Raw genomic sequence first — 20,914 nt, 5'->3', positions numbered from 1 at the left:
TCATTTATCAATCTTTTTCAACTAGTTGCACACATCGACGGCTCTAATGACCGTATCCTTAATAATGCCATCAATCACCAATATTTCTGCCAGCGACTTACAATAGAAATATTTTTGCGGTTGTTCGAGCATCAAGTACTAAGGCTAATTGGTCATTAAGCTTGTACTAAAGACTGTATGACAATCGTAATTAGTTTCATGTGTAGGCTGTGGTAAAATAAGTATTTTATTTTCTTTAAGGGTTTAATCACTTTACAAAAGGATGATCATGAATATGAGATCCTAGCGTGACTTGAAATTAGTTGAGTTACCTCGTGAAACAGTTTTTTTTTGAGGGGGGAAAATCATCCAATGACTTCTCCTGCTTTGGGCGAGGCGATTGGGAGTGTCAGATTCTTACTGACCAAAAACCACCCCGTCCCTACTCATGCTTTTCGAGCCGGAACCCCGGTATACCCAAGATATTTATAACGCACCTTTTTCTTCTTTATTTAATGATTATTATAATCATTTAAAATATACTAATACATAAATGGTAGGTTTCACTAGATTCTTAGTGAAAAAATAACTAGCACCCAATAGCAATCTATTTTATCTATTGTAAAAGTGTAGAACACAGTTTTATATTTAACTTTTTGTATCACGACTAAATCCAAAACGGATGATACCAAGAAAACGTCTTAATGTACTTTTTGCGAGAAGATTTGCTTTGAAATGTATTTTTTGCACACTTTCGATTACAAATGGAATCGTCAGAGATATTAGAAAAACTTCATAATTCGTTTATCATGTTTATCATCATCTTGAGCGTACATTTCTTGTTTATATTTGATCTATCAATATACCTAGGTTTATACCCGATTCCAATATATTTAATAGACAACACAAGTATTCATATCAAGCTATACAGGTATACGAAAAATGAAATCAACTTTAACAACTACGAAATAAAATTGAAATTGTCCTGACAGAAAGATAGTCTGGGATAGCTTGAAGTGCTGGGGTCCATACACACGTGTTTTAAAATGTGTTCTAAGGTTTTTATATTACTTCGTGATGATCATATATTGTGAGCAATCAAGAGCTAATCAATGGTTTTTGTACATTCTGTTTATTTAATGATCTTTATTACTTCTATATGTTTATTGTACTTTTTACTTTAACTCGTATGTTTACACGTGTTGTGTAGTGTGAGATTTGGTAGCATTTGAAGTATTTAGCAAGTTGATTGAACCATTTGCACAAGTCCTTACTATCTTGAGTGCAAACTGACTATGATACAACCAGGTATAATATTTTAGTGTTCATCTGTTTATTAGCTTCAGCCCGGTTTTGTCCGCTTTCCCACAATCAGACTATAATCTATTCCCGATCCAAATTATATCCCTTTGTTTGACGTGATTGAGTGACAAACATACACACAAAATCATAAACTTTTGCATTTATTATAATAGTGAGATTTTTTCAGATTGACTATTTTTTAGATTGGGGTGCGTACCTTTAAAATAAATCTAAGTACCTAGATAGTAGTCTAGGTACTATTAAAACTACTACTAACTAGGTAAAATTGTTTTTTATGTGTGCAACTAATATTACATCTCTGATCATCATGATGTTCATTGAGTACTACTTCGAACTACTATAGCTAACATTACTGCTATTACATTTGTTAAATCTCGTAGAAGACACGTGTTTACAAACGTGTACCATCAGATATCATTAGGAGCACGTGGTACCTATAGATGGTCCTTAATTAATCCGTCAAGTTCACTGCATTGGATAATCACTTACCTGGTTTTGTATGAAGTATTTGAATAGAAAATTATGACAGCAGACGTCCGTAGTAGAATTAATTTATTATGTGTCTTATTTAGACTTCAGCATCTGTCATATGTTAGAGGTAATGATCTGTATTATGACAATGGTTACAAAGATAATAATACATGTATGTATTTTCCGTATTTTAGATATTATGTAGGTGTTAGTTTCAGTTTGATTATACATTTATGTACTATACATTATTTACAAGTTGTGTGATTTGAAAAAGCAAATTCGTTTTGAACTACAAAGTCGAATTTCAATAATTTGTTACAATGCGATCATCAAAATCAAAATCACTTTGGAATGTGTATATGTATAAAAACCAATTGCTGTTCGTTAGTCTCGAAGACTCTCTAAAAGTCGAGAGCGGATGACCGATTTGGCAAAGGTCATGATTTAAATGTGGAAGTCTAGAAGATCCGGAGCTGCGGACTACTTAGCGGGCTTACCGCGGCTCCGGCTCAAAAAGCAGGAGAAGGAACGGGGTGGTTTTTAGTTAGTAAGAGTCTGACACTCCCTCTCGCCTCGCCTAAGGCAGGAGAAGTCATTGGATGATTTTCCCCCTCAAAAAAAGGGTAGGTTTAAAAAGGTGGGAAAAAATGTTTGAGACGGTAAAAAAATTGTCGAGTCAGCTAGTAATAAAAAAAAAACAAAGTTATTTTCTTTTAAATTACATCATATTCTAGTTGTAAGCATAAACATATTATAACTGAGACGGAAATCAACAAAACATTTATTTAAAACAAACGCTTCCATTGAAGTCAGATCTTAAAAGAACTATTAAGCACCACTTGAGTGTACACAATAGTTTAACATTAATTTAAATCCTTCCTGGTAGAAAAACAGAATTAATATTTTTATTAAGACTTTACTAACAAATAATTCCATTGATTTTTTTATGGCCCTGGCATTGAATATGTTAGATTATTGTCTCACGGCAAAAAATGAATGATGGCAACCATTATTTTAAGTATAAAGGAGCAATTAAAACGCCCATGTAGTCTTATGTGTATATTGTATAATATATGTCTAACAATTATTTGGTTGTGCCTCGAGCGTTGATGTTATTATTTAATCTTATTTTGTTAGTGTTAGTTTTGGAATGCTGGCTTTGTTTTATTGGACCTGTCATTGTTGGGATGCTGAGGGTAAACAGATTAAGTGAATGATTTTGATCACGGTTTGGTGTAGGTGGTATGGTATCTAATTGGCATGTGTCGTATGTTTGTGCATATTATTATATGTTCTTATATGAAGCACGCACACAATTAGTGTGGTGGGTTTTTATTGTATTATGATGACATTATTGTTAGATTAACTGCCGTACTCAGAGACATTTATCTATTCCGTAGTAACGATTTTGCTAAAGATAAGGTTAAGTAACCATTAAATGACTCTGAGTGCGGTGGTAAGAACTTATTGTTAGATCCCTGGATTAATTGTTACAAAATCAGTTTTGAGATAATGTGAAGTCCAAAAGCTTGAATAATTATTGAACAATATTGTTCAAAGTTAATTATTTAATTTGCATGTTGAAGTAGTTTCCACCTTCAGGAAACCAAGTCGTGACAGAGATCATAATCATTGGATTACCTTCCCACTGTCCTCACCACGTCTAATCTCAACTTTACATGATGCGCTTAGAATTCTATTTAATTTACCTGTCAAGTTTCTTTAATTTACAATTTTCCTGTGATATCATTTTGTTGTTCTTAAAATATAAATGATGACAAAAAACGTCTGTCGTTACCTTTTTTAACCCTTTAACCGGATTCAGTGTCCCTACCGCTCGTGTCATATTGCTGCGACGGAGAATATGCATGGTTTTTTCATTCTATTGACATGATTGCTTATCTTTATTTAGTCTAGATATTTGATAGTTTTCGATTGGAACTGGGCGCTTAAAAGGTTACTATTTCGTAGGTAATAAGACAAATTCCGCTTATGTAGTGGGATTTACCTAATGCAGTACTTTTCTATGATTGAAGCCATTAGTAAAACGTAGCGTAGTACAGATCTACAGCCACACAGCTAAAGATACGAATTCCGTTACCAGTAGACGAAACCAATATTCAGCTGTGAATGTTTTTCCACAAAGACGAAGATGAACACTCAGCACTTGACTCGTGCTCAGCAATTAGACTCGCTGCCACCAGATCACTAAGACAACCAGTATTGACATATTACTGACAGCGTTTTACTAATCAAAGGTTAATTCCATACAACACACGTTACTTCATAGGACCGCCGCCGCGACCAGCGTGAGGGCGTTCCATACGAATCGCCTATGATACTTATAGGATTGGAGTCACGAATGGTCGTCACGAGCGACCGACCGACCAACACTTCCGCGTTGTATAACTATTTGTTAACTTTGAATGTATAATTAGCGAAATTTTTGCTTTTAAACAGCTGTTTGAATAACTCAGTGATTCACTGATGTAGAGTGTTTAAAAAATACGGATTAATTAAGTAAATAAACGGAAATGTATGTGTGTATGGACAGTGGCATTTAAAAGTCACTATTGATTTCGCTAAAAAGTCAATAAGTGTGCTGAGTTATTGAATAGTTTCTTAATGTAGGTGTTAATTTTAGAAAGACGTCCCTGGGTATGGTAGACTTTCATAAATTAAAGTTTTAGTTTATTGCAACGACGTAGTAAAACATACATAAATTTGTGTTGACCGCTTCCTAGAAGAAAGACATTGCATGAAATGTTACTATTGACTCAAGCTGCACTCATTAATGATGCTTCATTCACCAGAAAAAAACAAAGTTCGTGACACAAACAGTTCAGCAGATTGTAACCATGGAAAAGGTATTCAATGGAAGGCCACAGGAAGTGCAGGCAGTTGCATTAGGAATTACATGCGAGTGCATATGAATGGGATGCACGATGCACGCCAAATGTTCCCTGTGCATGAGCTAATGTAATACTTTGCTATTTGTTTCCTTGCTAGTCTGCCAAATACGGCGTTTGCATTATCTAGCTGTTAAATAATGGGTAAATCGATCAGTGGTATATAATCGTGCCTATTTTAGTACTGAGGAAGGATTCGAGAAGTTTGTTCAGGTCATTCAGATTATGTGGTAAAGCTTACAGCCTAAGAAACTGATTTATTAATATGATTCATTGTTGTAGGTACAAGCGTATTGATAGTATTATAAAAAATTGTGTTACGTACCATTCCGTATCACCCTTTATAAGTAGTACCTACCATTTAGTCACGCTTACAAAGTATCTGACGGGATCTTTTTCTCCGATTAACGAATATAAAAACAAAACGTTGAGCTCTAAGAACTGTCGGGTACTGAGGAGTGAATTACAGATAAATGAGATCATAGCCATCGGCAATCACCATGTACCATGTGCTGACATTTCCTTATTCATTTGTCTCCCTGGCGCCATACGTAAATGTGGTCAGATGCCAGAACTACACATATATTTTTTACTAGCTACTTCTGCGCGGTTTCACCCGTACTACTCGGTTCCTATTGATCGTGGTGTGATGATTTATAGCCTATAACCTTCCTCGATAAATGCGCTATCCAACACAAAAATAATTATTCAAATCCGACCAGTAGTTCCTGAGATTAGCGCGTTCAAACAAACAAACAAACAAACTCTTCAGCTTTATAATATTAGTATAGATAGTCCACGTTAATGCTTAATGCGTCAATAATTTGAATAATGTAGTTCCTCAGTTCATTACGACACCTGCAGATACCAGCGCGGTGTGACAAACCTAATCTTATTAAACTGCGATTTCCGAACAGCTTGCGAAGCGTGGAGATGGTGGCAAATCCGTACTTTTTAGAGGACCCTCTAAAAAAAGATTGCTGCTCTACACAGTGCAGTAGTCTGTCACGTACTACTGATGATGAAAGGTAATAATATTTTGCAATTATTAGGTTCTGCTTTTTGCAATCTAAAAGAAATCTTGTCAGAAAAATTATTCATGATTACCAACAGGTACTTCTAATATAATTAGTAACGTTTTCCAATTCTTCACGTCTCCCAATCCTCAGTGTATTTCTGTGGCAACCTTGCTCGTCACGGTTGGTCTCCAGCGGTCGGTTAAAGCACTATCATGCTGTTACCGTACGGTTCACGGTTCGTTACCGATCATTGGCCATTGGAACAGCCCCAGTTACGGTATTAGGGATTTACGTAATCTATTGTTGTGTGTTCCATGTGATTCGAAAAAGATTCGATTATTTTTGCATATTTGTATGTTCATTGTGTATTGTATATTTTTTATAGGTTTGTTTAGTTAAGATCTAGTAATAAAGTGACATAGTGAAATATGTATGTTCACGTAATAAGTAATTAGTATTGAAAAACTTATTTTTTACATGAAATGGCCGAAAACTGTGGCACGCATTACTTCATTCGAACACACCCAAGCGTTAAGTCATGATATCATTCTTACGAGACAATATATTATCAGCTCTCATTATTGTCCTACATTAAAACATACAATCATCAAATAGTTAGGTCTTGCACACACATAAGGCTTCACTCGTCACAACCGCTCCGTATAAGCGTAGCATAAATGCATTGAATTCAATTAGTGAGGCAGCCAAGATGACCCGCTTACATTATTTAACATAATTATCGTTATAATTATCATACGACTCATTATCATAATCTACGCTGAGTGAAAGCCAGCGAGTAAAACATGTTGCGTCACTATAATTAATTTTCTTACGAACAAAGCGAGGTTGTTAATCTAATAAAACTAAAAAGGTTATTAAAATTATGATTAATAAGGATCATTTTTATTTGTGTTATTTTTAAAGTAGAGTTTTCAGCTGGTATTTAAATGTTTATTTCGTTCAACAATGAGGCCACGGAGAATCCTATAATTTAATACAGTATTGGGTAATCTTTTCGAATTCAAATTAATCAAAAGTACAGGACAAATATTTTTTTCCATTCATATCCACGATATTCTGACATATAGCGACCCAATTGGCGATCTATTAGAAAAGGGTCATATTAAAAGTATCCATAAACGACCAGCATTCCTAAAAAACTGATGACTGTTGATGAAGCCAAAGAAGTCAGTTTTACTTTTTAGTTGAAGTAGTCCCTAAATGTCTCTTAGTACGGTAGTAAGTACAACTTTCGTATTTAGATAATTTCATATCTTACCGCACAGTAACATTACATAGCACTGCACAGGTATAGCCTGAACATGTAATTACAAAATGTTATTAAGTTGCCCAAATAATTAACTTAATTGTTCTTCATCAAGTCTTTAATTTAATCAAATTTTTGTTACGAAATTTAATTAAGGCTCACTGGTTTTAATTTGGTTTAGTGCATTTAAATTAAGTTAATTCTGACACGAATAAGAGCCCTTCATTCCAACCTGTATAACACAAACGTACCTATAGTTGATAAATACTTAACTATACGACGTATATGACACATTTATTCAGAGTAATCGTATAAAACTTTGATTACAATATCATACTAATATTATAAATGTAATGTAGGTATGATTGTTTTGTATATATGTTCGTGAATCACGCTGAAACTACTGAACGGATTTTGATAAAATTTAGTATACATGGGTATGAGCTGATTTGGGTGATAGGGTACTTTTTATCCTACAGGACCTTGGGCGAAGGCGCTGGTAGAACCTTATACGATACCTAGAATATGATAAGGTCAATTTATTTCACTCGACCGACCGATCTTTTTCAACAACCATTCATCTAAATGATGACAAAAGCAAAAAACACAAAACATTATAATCTTTAGCAGAAATTGCTTATTATTTTCGTCTTTTCGTCACAGATGACGAATCAATCAAAATGATTCGCTTCATTGAAATATTAAGGTCGACTGCACGGTGCTTGGCCGCAATGCTTCCATTGTTCTAACAATGCAAGAGGCAACAGTAGAAAACATGTTAACGTTAAAACTTTTCAAGAGAAAATAAACTTAATTATCAGGCATTTAATCTTTTAATGGGTGGCTAGTTCTAACTAACCACTTAATTATTTATTTTATGACTTTTGAGTACCATGTATTGTAATAGCCTGATGATAGCCACTGGATTACATTCTACATACGAATCGTAATGGACAATAAATTTTATTGTTTTTTTTTTCATAATTTATTTGAAAGAGGTTCTCATTACGACATGTAATGCCGATACAATGTACACCCAGTTTTCACCATTTGTGTTAGAAGTCCCATGTAATTAATCCTTTATTAGGCAGAGGCATTTTTAAAACGTCAAATTGTATTGTCCATCAGACTGTCTATCAATGAAGCTTGTGCTCGTTCCAAAGTGTAGTTTCGAATGGAGAAGAATGAGCAAGAAACTCCATTGTTACTTTTAAAGAGATAGTTAACGAAATAATACTACTACAAAAATAATTTACGTAACCTATATTAAAACCTTGATTTATTTATTAATTTTCATCTAATTTTATGGTTTTTGTTCAGGTTATTGTCTACTAGTATTATTCCGAAATATTCAGTCACTATTACGAAATTGAAATTAGATTATGAACGGATTTGTAGTCTAATTTTTAAGGTGCGTTTAGCGGTTAGTTTCCGAAAGTTCCATTTTGATCTGGTTCTGGTATAAATGAGCTTGTTCTAATCAAACATTATCTAATTTACATAACAGGTGAAAAGTGGGTGTTTTCTTTTACTCCGCTTATGTAATCTAATTTTGAATTATATGGTGTTAATCTATTTTAAGTTAGCTACTTAACAGATTACATTAGGAAAAGAACACAGAAAGGTCGCTTTTCTATAATATATTTTTCTATTAGACTTTATAAAAGTAGTTTTAAGCATGTATATAGAAATATATGGCTTATATGTATGTATATATCCTTGATTATCCCTTAAATACTCTTCTAATACTCTTAGAATAGGTTCACTACGTATTATACATGGGACTTATAACACAAATGGTGAAAAAGTGGATGTGCATTGTACAGTGGCATTACGTGCTGTACACCTCTGCCTACTTTCGGGGATAAAAGGCGTGACGTTGCTTTTCTTTTACTCTAGAAATAAAAAAATCTTCTCTCTGACCTTTTACATCATTCTTTATTAAATAATATTTTTTTTCTTATTCGCAGGTAAGCGCTAGTTTCATCACTAATCGAGAGTTCATAACGGTAAGCGCTGGGCAGATCACGACACTGAAATTTTTTCACCCTAATGACCATAAAGAAGCAGCGATATGGCAATACTTACTTCACTAACTTAGCGCTTAGCAATAGTAGGTATTGCATTAATAGCTCACGACTTTAAACGATTATTTAACTCGATTCAAATAAAAATAGAAAAAGAAATAACCGAATTCCTCGCATCCTTACATTCTTTTATGTTTCGTAAATTTTGTTTACGTACTAGTATGTTGTGAATTACACACGAAAAAAAAAGTTATCTAACTAAAACTATCAGGTATTGACAGACGATTTATATCGAATCAAAAACTCATCTCGCTGACATAATCGCTCGATCTATTGTCGATCGGAAATCGATTGTTTCATAATGATTGTCGAAATCGTTCTGTGGGTAACAGACGTTACAATCGGCGGGGAGTATTGTGACGTCACGCACGGATGTGCACTATCCATGATTTCGTTTCTGTAGTAAAGCTTACGTTAAATTGTTTTATAGTTTTTATGCGTACAGTTTCTGTCGATTGAGCTATTTTTTATCGATTAGTAGTCATTAAATCTTAAAGCAAAATAATAAAAAATAAAGATGTCAGAAGCCAATTCAATCTGTAAGCAGTTCCATTGAATTTATTACTCATAAACATGCACCAGAATGACACATTGTATCGTAAAAAGTAACAGTAACTCGTTCACGATAACATACTAATTGCATTCAAGTTCCGTTTTATTATCACATAATATTCTTACAATGACTTACCGTTCGTTTTTCCTTGAAACAGTCCCTTCACCAGCCCTTTGAACTTTGCTCAAAATCGTGCTGCAAAAACGTGGTACATTACCAACGCGAACTCAAGTAAAGATGGGTTTCCGAGTGTCAAGAGCGAATGCCAAATTAACCTCAGATCCTAGAGTATTAAGGTTTATTTGCAGTCAAATTATGATTGATGGATGTTTTACCCGTTTGATCTTGTGGAAATGACTTAATAAAGTTCTCAGAGAACTATTTTACAATCAGATTACTAGAAAAGAATTTGAAATACTGTTTAGACCGCACCTGTTCTTCAATGTTACTTTGGAATCACTTTTAAATTGTGTCTATTGTGTAAATTTTAATCGACTTCTATTTTTCATCATTCTCATCTTGATGTATTTTTATCATATACAAAATCAAAAGTTTTAAATTACCAAATAATAGTCTGAATTTTCGCTATAGAGACAGTTACAGGAAACTAGAACAGCACCTAAGTCAAACAATGTACATGTCTACAAAAATATTAGGGCGTGAATATGACTGAGAAACCAACAGAGTATGGCGCACAATATTTATTGAAATCGTGATAGTGCATAAGTTACAACAGGTTGATAACTCTCCGCCTACTAATGACAACTTGAGGTAACTACTGACAACCTGTTCTCATTCAGAATTGTAGTGGTCTGATAGATGAAGCTAATAGGAGGTTGGGAATTAGACAAGATTGGTTGGGCATTTTAATGGTCTTGTTTGTTTAATGGTTGTAGAGAGACCTAGACATAAATTCTATAGAAGACAAGCCATATGAATGCTTAGCGTAAAATTAATTGATTGGAGTGAACAGCACCGTAAATAGCACTATGCAGATCGGCAACGCACTTATGACGTCTCTAGTAAGTATTCCAAGTGTGTATGGGTCTTCTTGATCGCTTACCCTAGTGATATGTCTGCTCATGTGACATCGATTCCATAAAAAAGCAATAGGTTTGCTAGCAGTAAATTGGACCGTAACACAACAATCATAAAGCATATTATATCCATTGCATGTTTAATTAGGTGAACCGCTATATACGTATGAAGTTTTTATATATTAATGGGGAAATATTATGACTAGGTTCTTAAGAGGTTAGCGCTTTACCTAATTGCATTTTTACGTAAGGATTTATTACGACCATTTATTTCTTTAACATGACTGGCTTTACTAGCCCACATCAATCACAGTTATTTTTATACTGCTACGCTTGCTTCCTACTTACTATAAAGCTAAATATTATATGAAACATATACTTAATAGAATTAGAAAATCAGTATATCTATATCATTTAATACATACGTGCTATAATATTATCTACGCATCATATAGTGCATAATTTATATGATCCGAAGCGAAAGCAGGCAGCGATATCAAGTCATAGCCAACTTATATTTGCGGTTCATCAAGACTTTGATTGCGTATATTTATCAGGAGATTATCTATGAGAGGTGATTTCGTGATCTGCATTTAGAAGTTGGTAAAGTGGTTGATTCGAGAACGATAATATTGAATGTTTCCGTGCGATTTCTATCCTGTGTGTAATGCAGTGTGCGGATTATTGACTAGATTTTCTCGAGTACAAGACGTACTCATACAAATACAATAATATGGTTAGCAATTTGTACCTAAGAAGAACTTCAAAGAGTGACCTTAGAGGCCTATAAAGAGCCTATGGAATACCATGTATTACTAACAATGTAACACTTACCAAAATGGCCAAAAGGTCAGATTCCCAAAAGAATATTTAACAAATCACCACCAAATGATCACCACTACATCACCATCGCTCGGCTCGCCCCAGTTAAGTTCGTGATCATAACATAAAGATGACGGATTGACATCCAACTTAAATGTTTGTGTTGTAACTTAGGATTGATATTTTAATAGATGATAATAGTAGAAGTTATGTAGAACAAATTATTGGGGACAATTGAAGTTCACAGCTGTAAGAAAGGTAATACTTTGGGATATGATTATCAGATAATAGATGTTCTTAATGTAAATGAATATGTGAAAGAAACAACCAAAACTGTAGTAAGAAAAGGAAAAAGAAAAGAAACAAGTAAATACAATACTAATCCGATAAAACCTTAAATATAATTTCATAGTGTAGTGTAGGTATGTGACACCTCGCCCTAATAAGTATCTAGCGTAAGTTAGTTGTATGGGAGACACTTCATTAAGTTTAGTCTTAACAACAAGATGTTTCCTCAGGTACTCCCAAGTGTCCATATTGTAATAGAATAGGATTATCTTCTAAACATTTTCCACAATAAGTCATACAGATGATATTGTATATAGGTAGTTATTAATATTGAAGTTATACCAACACAGCCAGTCCTACTGTCCTAACTGGACGTTATGTCGTGTACAGTGATGTCTTTATGTGTATGTGGTAACGGGTTCCACGTAACGGTGACCACACCGTCGTCGCCGGCGTCGCGTGCGCATGCCACGAATTGCACCGCGATTCCATGTACTCCACTGATTGTTTTTAATTACCCTCCGTTAATTAGCTGCATTTTAGCTGACATTACTGTTACTTTGTTAATTAACATTATTATTTTAACTGTGGTGCTTATAAATTCGGGCTAACTGGACACAATTTTGTCAACTTCTTTGTTGAGAGAATTTAAGAATTAATAAAACAGAAAAATAATGTAGTACGAAATCTCGTTCTATAAATAAATAGTATTAACCAAAATCAGGGTTTAAAGCAAACATAAACTATGTGTCAGTTTCATTTTGATTAATTTTTTATCCAAAGCACGCGCTCGAACCATTCGTAAAGCAACCCAACCGCAAGCATTCATCATAGTATAGCCTGTGTGTAGCCACAGCCGAGCCCACTTCCTGGATATTAGCATGCAGTGGGTGTCACACGTTTTATCGCCGCTTATGTAACGGTTACGTGTTCCCCGCACTGTCCACAGGCGGCAATGGAAACCTATCTTAATGAACTAAGTAGTATCCTCACGAGATCCCTATCACTTCAAGTTTACCCTAACTGTAGAATGTGGATCAGGATCATTGAGCGAGCTGAGCAGATTGTATCTCACATCCAGTTATAATGTTTGTCTGGATTCATGTCAATTGCTCTGTAAATATTTCCGACGGGATTTTATAACAAACTGGAGATAACAATCACTTGAATTTTTTGGAGATATTTCGTATAAAAGTAAACAAAACTTTTACGACTAAAGTTTATTGAAACTAATATCTACAGTAAATTCTTAACTAAACACTTCTACACGTATTTAGCGTCCTCCGGCAACGGACTTTTACACATAGGCCAAATTATAGCTAGGTACCATTTAGTTCCAAATACATTAAGCAAATTCTGCTTCCATCTGCTCGCGTCCTTTAGTTCAGGAAATCTGGCCTCGTAAGAAGTCACGCCCATCACAACGTTTTTGAAATGCCAATAGAACAAACCGCCAGACCAGAATATAAGAGCTATGTTCATGAACAAGAAGAACAAATAAACGTCTTTGGAGCCCATGGGTTCTGGAATGACGAATCTCAATAGAGGGTTGATGATGCGGAAGGCTGACAGTGCCCAGCCGTCTTTAAACTTCATGGTCACGAAGTAATAGTTGTAGTAGGTAGCGTATATCATGGAGAGCATCACGTGGCCCAGGAACAGCACGAAGTACCTCTGGTTGTAGAGACCGATGCAGCGCGACAGGAACGAGCAGTGGTGGTCGCGCTTCATGATGCACACGTTGCATTGCATGCAGTGCCAGCTCCTCACTGGCCGTACCATCCGACATTCTTCACAGTACGTACCTTCACCAAATGCAGGCCTTTTTAAAGTAGAATCCATCATGATACTATAAACCAAGTTGCCAACCACGTTGATGAAGCAGAACGATATCAAACAGATGTGGAATATTTGTTTCGCGATGCCAGCTTTTAACTTCTTGACTAGTTCTGGGTACACTACGGTGACTTGGAAGACAAAGATAAATGGTATCAATACAAACACAACACAGTAGAATTGGGCTTTTGCGAAAATGTATGCAAATAGAGATCTTCGGGGTTGTGTACTCATTACGTGTGACATATCAGTTGTTGTACAAGGTTGCGAAACTGATCTTCGTTCGTTGACGAACATATTAGGAGCTTATCAGAAAATTAAGCTTAATGATGTTTATTAGAGCCTTAAAGCAGTAGGTAATTTCAATGTGCCACTAATAAAGAATCACGACAATATATCGTAAATATTGCGAAATCTTAGTTCTTGAAATTGACAGTGACATTTGACGAGATGCAAAAATTCATAAATGGCAGCTGCATTGTAGAGAACCAGTTTTAAATATAAGTCCAAAGAAGTTGAACTTGATTTATTTTGACCGCAGCGTGACTAAAGTTCAGTAAAACAAGTCTTGTGAATATTTTTGTTCATTGTGTGAAATGCCATGTGTTTAGAGCTCATTGCTAATTTTGTGCGTAGGAGGCATTCTTTCGATAATACGAAGTCTACAATTCCTAATATTCACCAGGTAGTGTCGTTATCAGTTGCAATTCTTTTCAAATTCCCTACACATACATAAAATATAATTACACAGTTTTACAGCTAGTAAACATCGACTTGAAAGTGTGCGCAGTTGCGGCCGCGCACGATCCTGGCATTTCGGTCCTTTACGTGTCTGCAGTAATCTTACCAGAAGCCATGCCGGAATGTTTGTACACTTTAATTATTATTTGGTTTTGAATACAATATCATTCTACCAAAGCAACGTACAACAATTTTTACTTAAATTTCAATATTTATTTCTACCAGTGTAATGTAGTCAGTGTAGTATTGTCAGGTGTGTTAGTCAAATGAAAATTGGCATGCTGTTTGGGAAAGCCCTTGGGAAGAGAGGCTTTGCTATTGGTTGATGTTAGTAAAGGTCATTTTGTGGCTTACTTACCTATATGTTAATAATTTCCTACCTGAATCATCTCATAATTTTCAGTTAGACCCTCTTCCAAAACCAACAGTATCGATAGATCTATCAATAACTGTTGCCCCGTTCTCAATGTCGCAACTGATTGCCCGTGTCAATCACATGATCCAATGATGCGGCAACTATGATTACAGTAATAGTAATGACAATAACATCTCTCTGCATGTTATTACACATTGAGAACATATCATCTCGCTAATGGTGGTAAACTATCGAAATATCTTGAGCAATGTGGCTGATGTTTTGTTTGTTGTATGTAATGTTTACTGTAGCACTTTTACTGTATTATTATTGTGGTTTTATAGTCGGTAGACTTTGGATTTAAGATTTTTGTAAATGTTTAGAAAAAATTAAGAAGTTTTTACCAGTTACCTATGTTATTATTTAGATTGAAATAGTAATAAACATTGAATATAATCCTATATTTCAGGCTCTTTCTTAATTAGTATATTTCTTATGTACAACATATACAAACAACTATTCTCTGACTTTGTCCTAAGCATTTATATTTGAGAGGACATACTATAAATCTCAAGTCCTACAGAAATCTTATCGTAGTAAATATCATTCAGATGACCTCAACAATAATATTTCTCAGGCACGTTACCACCATAAAACAAAATAAGAAACAGTCCTTGATCTGTCACTAGCAGTGATAGTCCGAACACTATCCCAAGATATATCTCATTGCAGGTCCATTAGCCCTCCATTAGAATCTACTCATGATCGATGGTGTTAAAGAACAATAGCCATTTTCTTCATTGTTATTTATTAGCAATAATGATCCTTATTACGTGGTTAACAAAGTTGCAAATGAAGTCAATTGAGAGTGTTGAAATGTGGTATTCGTTGAAATTGATGGTGCTATGATAGTAAAGAATGATGACAGTACAAATTACGTTGGATAAGTGTTTGAAAATAAACTAAAGGGTAGGGATAATATTGGTTTGGCTTGTGAGAGACTTTTTTGAACTCTTTGGCTTTGAGCAGTTATTGTTGTATTGTTTTTTTTTTCTCCATAATTATGATGACTTAAGCCTTAAGACATACCCTTTTTAGGTACTAAATTGGTATTTCAAATATGCCTATTCTGGAATATATGTAAATGCTATTTTCCAACCACACTGTTTTTAGAATTGCGAAAATTGGCTTGCGTAGCCCATCCCAAAAATACCAATAAGGCATCAAAGATAATCTTAGACCAAACAAACCTAAAGGTATGTTACGCAACGAGTCCATCGTACACAAAACGGTAGATCTACGTGATGATCACTAGGTGCAGTTTGTGAAATATTGAATTTAATAAGGACCACAAAAGGCCAGTTATTTCTTACGCAAACTCCATGGAAAATGATTTTGTAAATGTACGTGGGACCCACGTCGGTGATCCCATGAGGTTCAGGGGTAAAACCATCGTAATTTGAAAACAAGTGAAGCGAATTCAATCGACACTCATTTTGTAATTGCACGAGCCAGTCTAGAATTTGATTTCTAATTGGCTAATTGAAGTGTCTAATTTTGTTTTATGCAATTTTGATTTGAAATCGGCTTTACTAATGATAATTACCAGATTAGAGTTAAGTAATTTGTGAGTAAAAATATCAATAGTACTGCCACCATAATGACGTGAATGTTTGGTACATATTTATCTGTAGTTACTGTTATTATTATTATTATACGGATCTGATGTAAGTCACATAATCACATCACGTTTGTGATAATTAACCGGACTTGAAAATGCATTCCTGAATAATCTGGCGTCGATAGCTTGCAGGATTTAACTGTTCTTGTATTACATAATATGTGTATTTTTAAATCCTAGTATTTTTTTGCGGACTATCTCAGTTCGAAAAGCAGGAGTAGGAACGGGGTGGTTTTTACTCAGTAAGTGTCTGACACTCCTTCTTGCCTCGCCTAAGCCGGAAGAAGTCATTGCATGATTTTCCTCGCTTAAAAAAAAGCTTTTTATAGCTTAGTTTTCGTTAGTAACATGCAGTAGACATCAATCACAAAGCCAATTAGCGAATAAAATTAATTATAGTCGATTACCTAATTTAACGATTTCACGAACTTTTTCTATTAAACGATATCAATCATGGGCATTCCTAGACAAGTACACGGCTGAGTGAAAGTACTTCCCTATACTGTATTGCACGCGAATTTGTCGTTTAATACTTCATACAAGCAACCTTTGGATCAGTCACGTATTGTCGTCACGCCGCCATTACTCTTGGAGGGCTGAAGTACTTTCTAATTGAAAGGGTTCCGCTCTCCACATCGTCGATTGAACTGCTGACAAGATAACTAATGATTCTGACTGAGATGACGCTGATTAATAGGAAGTGCAACATCATGCACATCTCAATGCAGGAAGGAAAGTAGTGCTAACTGAAATACTAGACGATCTAAGTCACGAATGAAATAAAAATCATGATTATATATTGTTACTGTAATAAAAAATGCATTGATGTAGATGCTCATGATTATTTTTGCCTGTCTGTTCTCGGGAAGTATAAAAGCGGGCTTCTAATGGTAGAAAGCTTGTAACGGAAACAAATGGCACATACAACAATCTTAAAAGAAATCTAACACTTTCCATAAGATTTCAAAATTGTACATACCAAAAATACATCTAACACGTGTGTAGATAATTTGATAGTAGCAAGCATGCACGGACACAAATATGATGAAAGTTCACATATTATAATGTACCTACATAACATAACTATAGGACTCGTACACGCGATTGTATCAAATTGCAAACTCGATCACGTAATAGCATTTCGGTAAAACACAGTTATATCATACAATACAATGACGCAGAAGGTTCACAACAATACAACTCTATTGGACTAAACAAAACGTATACTTAGTATGAAAAAAGTATCAAATTCAATCACCCAAGAATGTGGTTGCACAAACCTAGGTTGCTTTTGTGTTAATAGAACTCCAAATATTTTTCAAGATAATTTCGTTTCATTAACCTTTTGATCCAACTTCATAATTATGATCCTTCTGTGAATATCAGTTTCATGGCAACAGTTATGGTATTATTGAGTTTAACCGTTTCTTGATGATAGCTTGGAATTGCTAGTTTCAAAATATTCGGGTAGCGAAGTTTCTGAGTACAAAACTGACCTTATCTTTGTAATAATTGGGTTCGTACACTTTAGGCTTATGGGTTTCTTCCTAGTGTTGCGCCTTGAGAATATTCTAAGGTATGAGGGTAAGCGAATGCAGTGTTTGAAATTATGGGATTGCATAGTTTGAAACAGATGAATGCAGTAATCATAGATGGGGCAAGAAGCCGGAGGTCTCAGGATCTCAAATCAATTTCAGCTGTCTGTTTGTTGAATACCTTACACAATATACAGTAAGTAACGCAGCTGCGATTGTGATTTGTGATGTGAAGTAATAGTAGCAAAATGAATCCTAAAATTATATCAGAAAGTCTATTATTGTTTGTAAAAGGTTCGAAAATTTCTCACAACGTCATTATGTGCTGACATTTTTGGACAATATATTACACTGTTTTGTTTGAAGAGATCAGTCTGACACACTCATTTGTCATCACTTTAGAAGTAAGTACTTACTATTGAAGGAAGTAAAAATGTATTACGGAAGACTCACAGAAGATTATACAAGCAATAGAAAATAAATTACTTAAAATGCTTTATCAGATTTGTAATAATATAGCAAACCCATGAGAAAGTCAGTTCCCATGGCTCATAATGATGATGGATAGGTCCGTAATGGAGGCTCATGATATAATACTTAATCTTCATGGTTAATCTCTCAACGTAAAGTACGTGATCGGTAACCAGTTGATGGAAAACTTTTTAGAAATTTCGGGGTTTTGTGATCATGACTTTGATAAAATCTGTTATAAATTGGTTTGTTGATAAAATGTACGGGTTTTTATAGTAGTATGGAGTTAAGGAATAATGAAACTTAGTATTCTTATTCATAGAAATAAGGTGTTTTTTTAAGCCAATCAATAGTAACATTCAATAGGTTTAACCTACTTGTATAGGTTTAAACATAAAATATGAATTGTTGTCTATAAATATTGATGATCAAAATTTATTTAAAGAAATAGCACGTTTTAAATAATAATCAACAGTAATTTACATTACCTACATCTATTTGAATTCCTATCAATGACTTCATGCTTTAATCCGTATCTGCTTGACAATATGCCAACAAAAACAATAAGTAGGTACAATGTTGTGATCAATAATTGGATCACTCAATTACAAAATAAAGCTTCTCTCAGTTCCTTGTCTTTGTATGACATCAGCCGATATTTTGATCCAGTAACATTATCTAAAGGGCACATCTACATACAAATTGTGAACTAAAGCTATCATCGACCATCGACCAACAGTTATAAGAGCATACTTGTATTTCTTTCTCAATTCTGACGAAATTTTACACTGAAATTAGGAATGTGTTGCTCCATAATTCGGTTAAAATATGATACAGTATAGTATAAAGACAATTTGTTGCTACTTAGATCATTAGATACGTCTGCCATTGTTGCAAGAACTATTATTGATCGGAGATATTATATTACAAGTGGCTAAAATTACTATATTGTTATTATTTCTAGTAAAAAAAAATTGATAGGTAATTGTAATGACCGAAATATTGCAGCAATGTAAAATTGGATGGATGTGGCAAAAAAATATGATATTAATAATAATTTTGTTAACTATTTCTTGCATCGATGACCCAATTACAGGTTAGAAAGTGGGTATCAAGTTCATTGTCTAGACTTTTTGATATTTCAAGCGATTATTCCGAAATTGGATTAGTGTAATATGTAATAATATCTGCAGTGATCTTTCGATAATATTACCTAAATATACAGTGTGATTTTATATCTGCTTAATTTTGTAAATTATCTAGAATGTCTGATACATTTGGTAGATATAAAGTAGTCCAAATTTTCCACGTATTTTAATAATATCAATTCAATCAAAATTATATCAGAACTTGATTGATTACTCAACGTTGACCAGGCCATTGTTGTGGTCAAGCACGTCTTAAACTTTGTTTCATGTTACTTTAATTAATTAGACTTCATACATTATGAAAAATTGAATAAGGATCAAATTTACCCAAAGCCTCAGGCGATTTTGATTAACATTGTAATTCACAAATTGGTTTTATTGTTTCCCTTTGTTATACAGACAAGATAAATGAGACAAATTGGTCAGTTAGCTTTGATTAATCGATTAGCCTGAATATCGAATCGACCAGTTTTCGAATGAAATGTATTACAGGGTATTACAGACTGAGGTCAGACCTAATGATTGTAATGATAGTCATTAATTATACATATTTTTACAGCAACGTCACGCCTTTTATCCACGAAGGGGTAGGCAGAGGTGCTCATTACGACACGCAATGTCGCTATACAATGTACACCCACTTTTCACCATTTGTGTTATAAGTCCCATGTAATAGGGGGTGAGCCTATTGCCATAGACTGGACACAATTCCAGACTCCGTGCTACTACTGAGAAATTTTGTAAAAACCGAAAAAAGCCCAGTAATACTTTGCCCGACCCGGGAATCGAAACCGAAACCCCTTGTTCGGTAGTCCGCACTTGCGACCATTCGACCAACGAGGCAGCCTAGCATACTTTTACAGCTGTTATTGATTTCTTAGATTTTGATATGAAGAAAATGTTGTTAGTTATTTTAGAAAATAGAAAACAGTATATGATTAGACTAAATTAGATTAAGGTTTTTTGTACACCATTAATAAAAAAGAAAGCAAAAAAGGAACAATAGTTAAAATAACGGCCACAAGGGCGGTCTTATGACTGATACTGATTTCTACCAGACAACCTTGGGTGGATTTGGGTGGACATATTGGAAAAGAAATATTTAGAGGGGATGTGTAGGTACCTACTCTAAAATATTTATAACAATTTCGCGTTTAGTTTGTAGGGTCTATTCCAGTAGTCCAAATAACTTATTTTTGTATACCAATTGTAGATATTTCTACACGTCGCCCAAAACGGGAGAAGTCATTGGATGATTTTCCCCCTCAAAAAAAAAACCTGTACTGTGAAGATCCGTTAACCTAATGGAAAAATTTAGACATTAAAGAAAATAAACACCTCTTTTTCACATTCAACCACTTCAAAATCAATTCAACGCAAAATTTAAATCTC

General features: G+C 34.4%; 2 protein-coding genes across 2 annotated transcripts in view; one reads left to right on the top strand and one right to left on the bottom strand.

The window, feature by feature from the left end:
- Positions 1-20,914, top strand: part of LOC118282258 (uncharacterized) — a 118,380-nt gene that overhangs the window by 33,257 nt on the left and 64,209 nt on the right. The gene's annotated exons all lie outside the window — the stretch shown is intronic.
- LOC118282262 (palmitoyltransferase ZDHHC21-like) lies at positions 12,974-14,245 on the bottom strand. Its single transcript, XM_035603251.2, has one exon. The coding sequence runs from the start codon at positions 13,886-13,888 to the stop codon at positions 13,019-13,021; it is 870 nt and encodes a 289-aa protein (XP_035459144.1). The 5' UTR covers positions 13,889-14,245; the 3' UTR covers positions 12,974-13,018.

This window comes from Spodoptera frugiperda, chromosome 20, assembly GCF_023101765.2.
Source record: "Spodoptera frugiperda isolate SF20-4 chromosome 20, AGI-APGP_CSIRO_Sfru_2.0, whole genome shotgun sequence".
Lineage (NCBI taxonomy): Eukaryota > Metazoa > Arthropoda > Insecta > Lepidoptera > Noctuidae > Spodoptera > Spodoptera frugiperda.
This window is presented reverse-complemented; position numbering and strand designations above follow the sequence as displayed.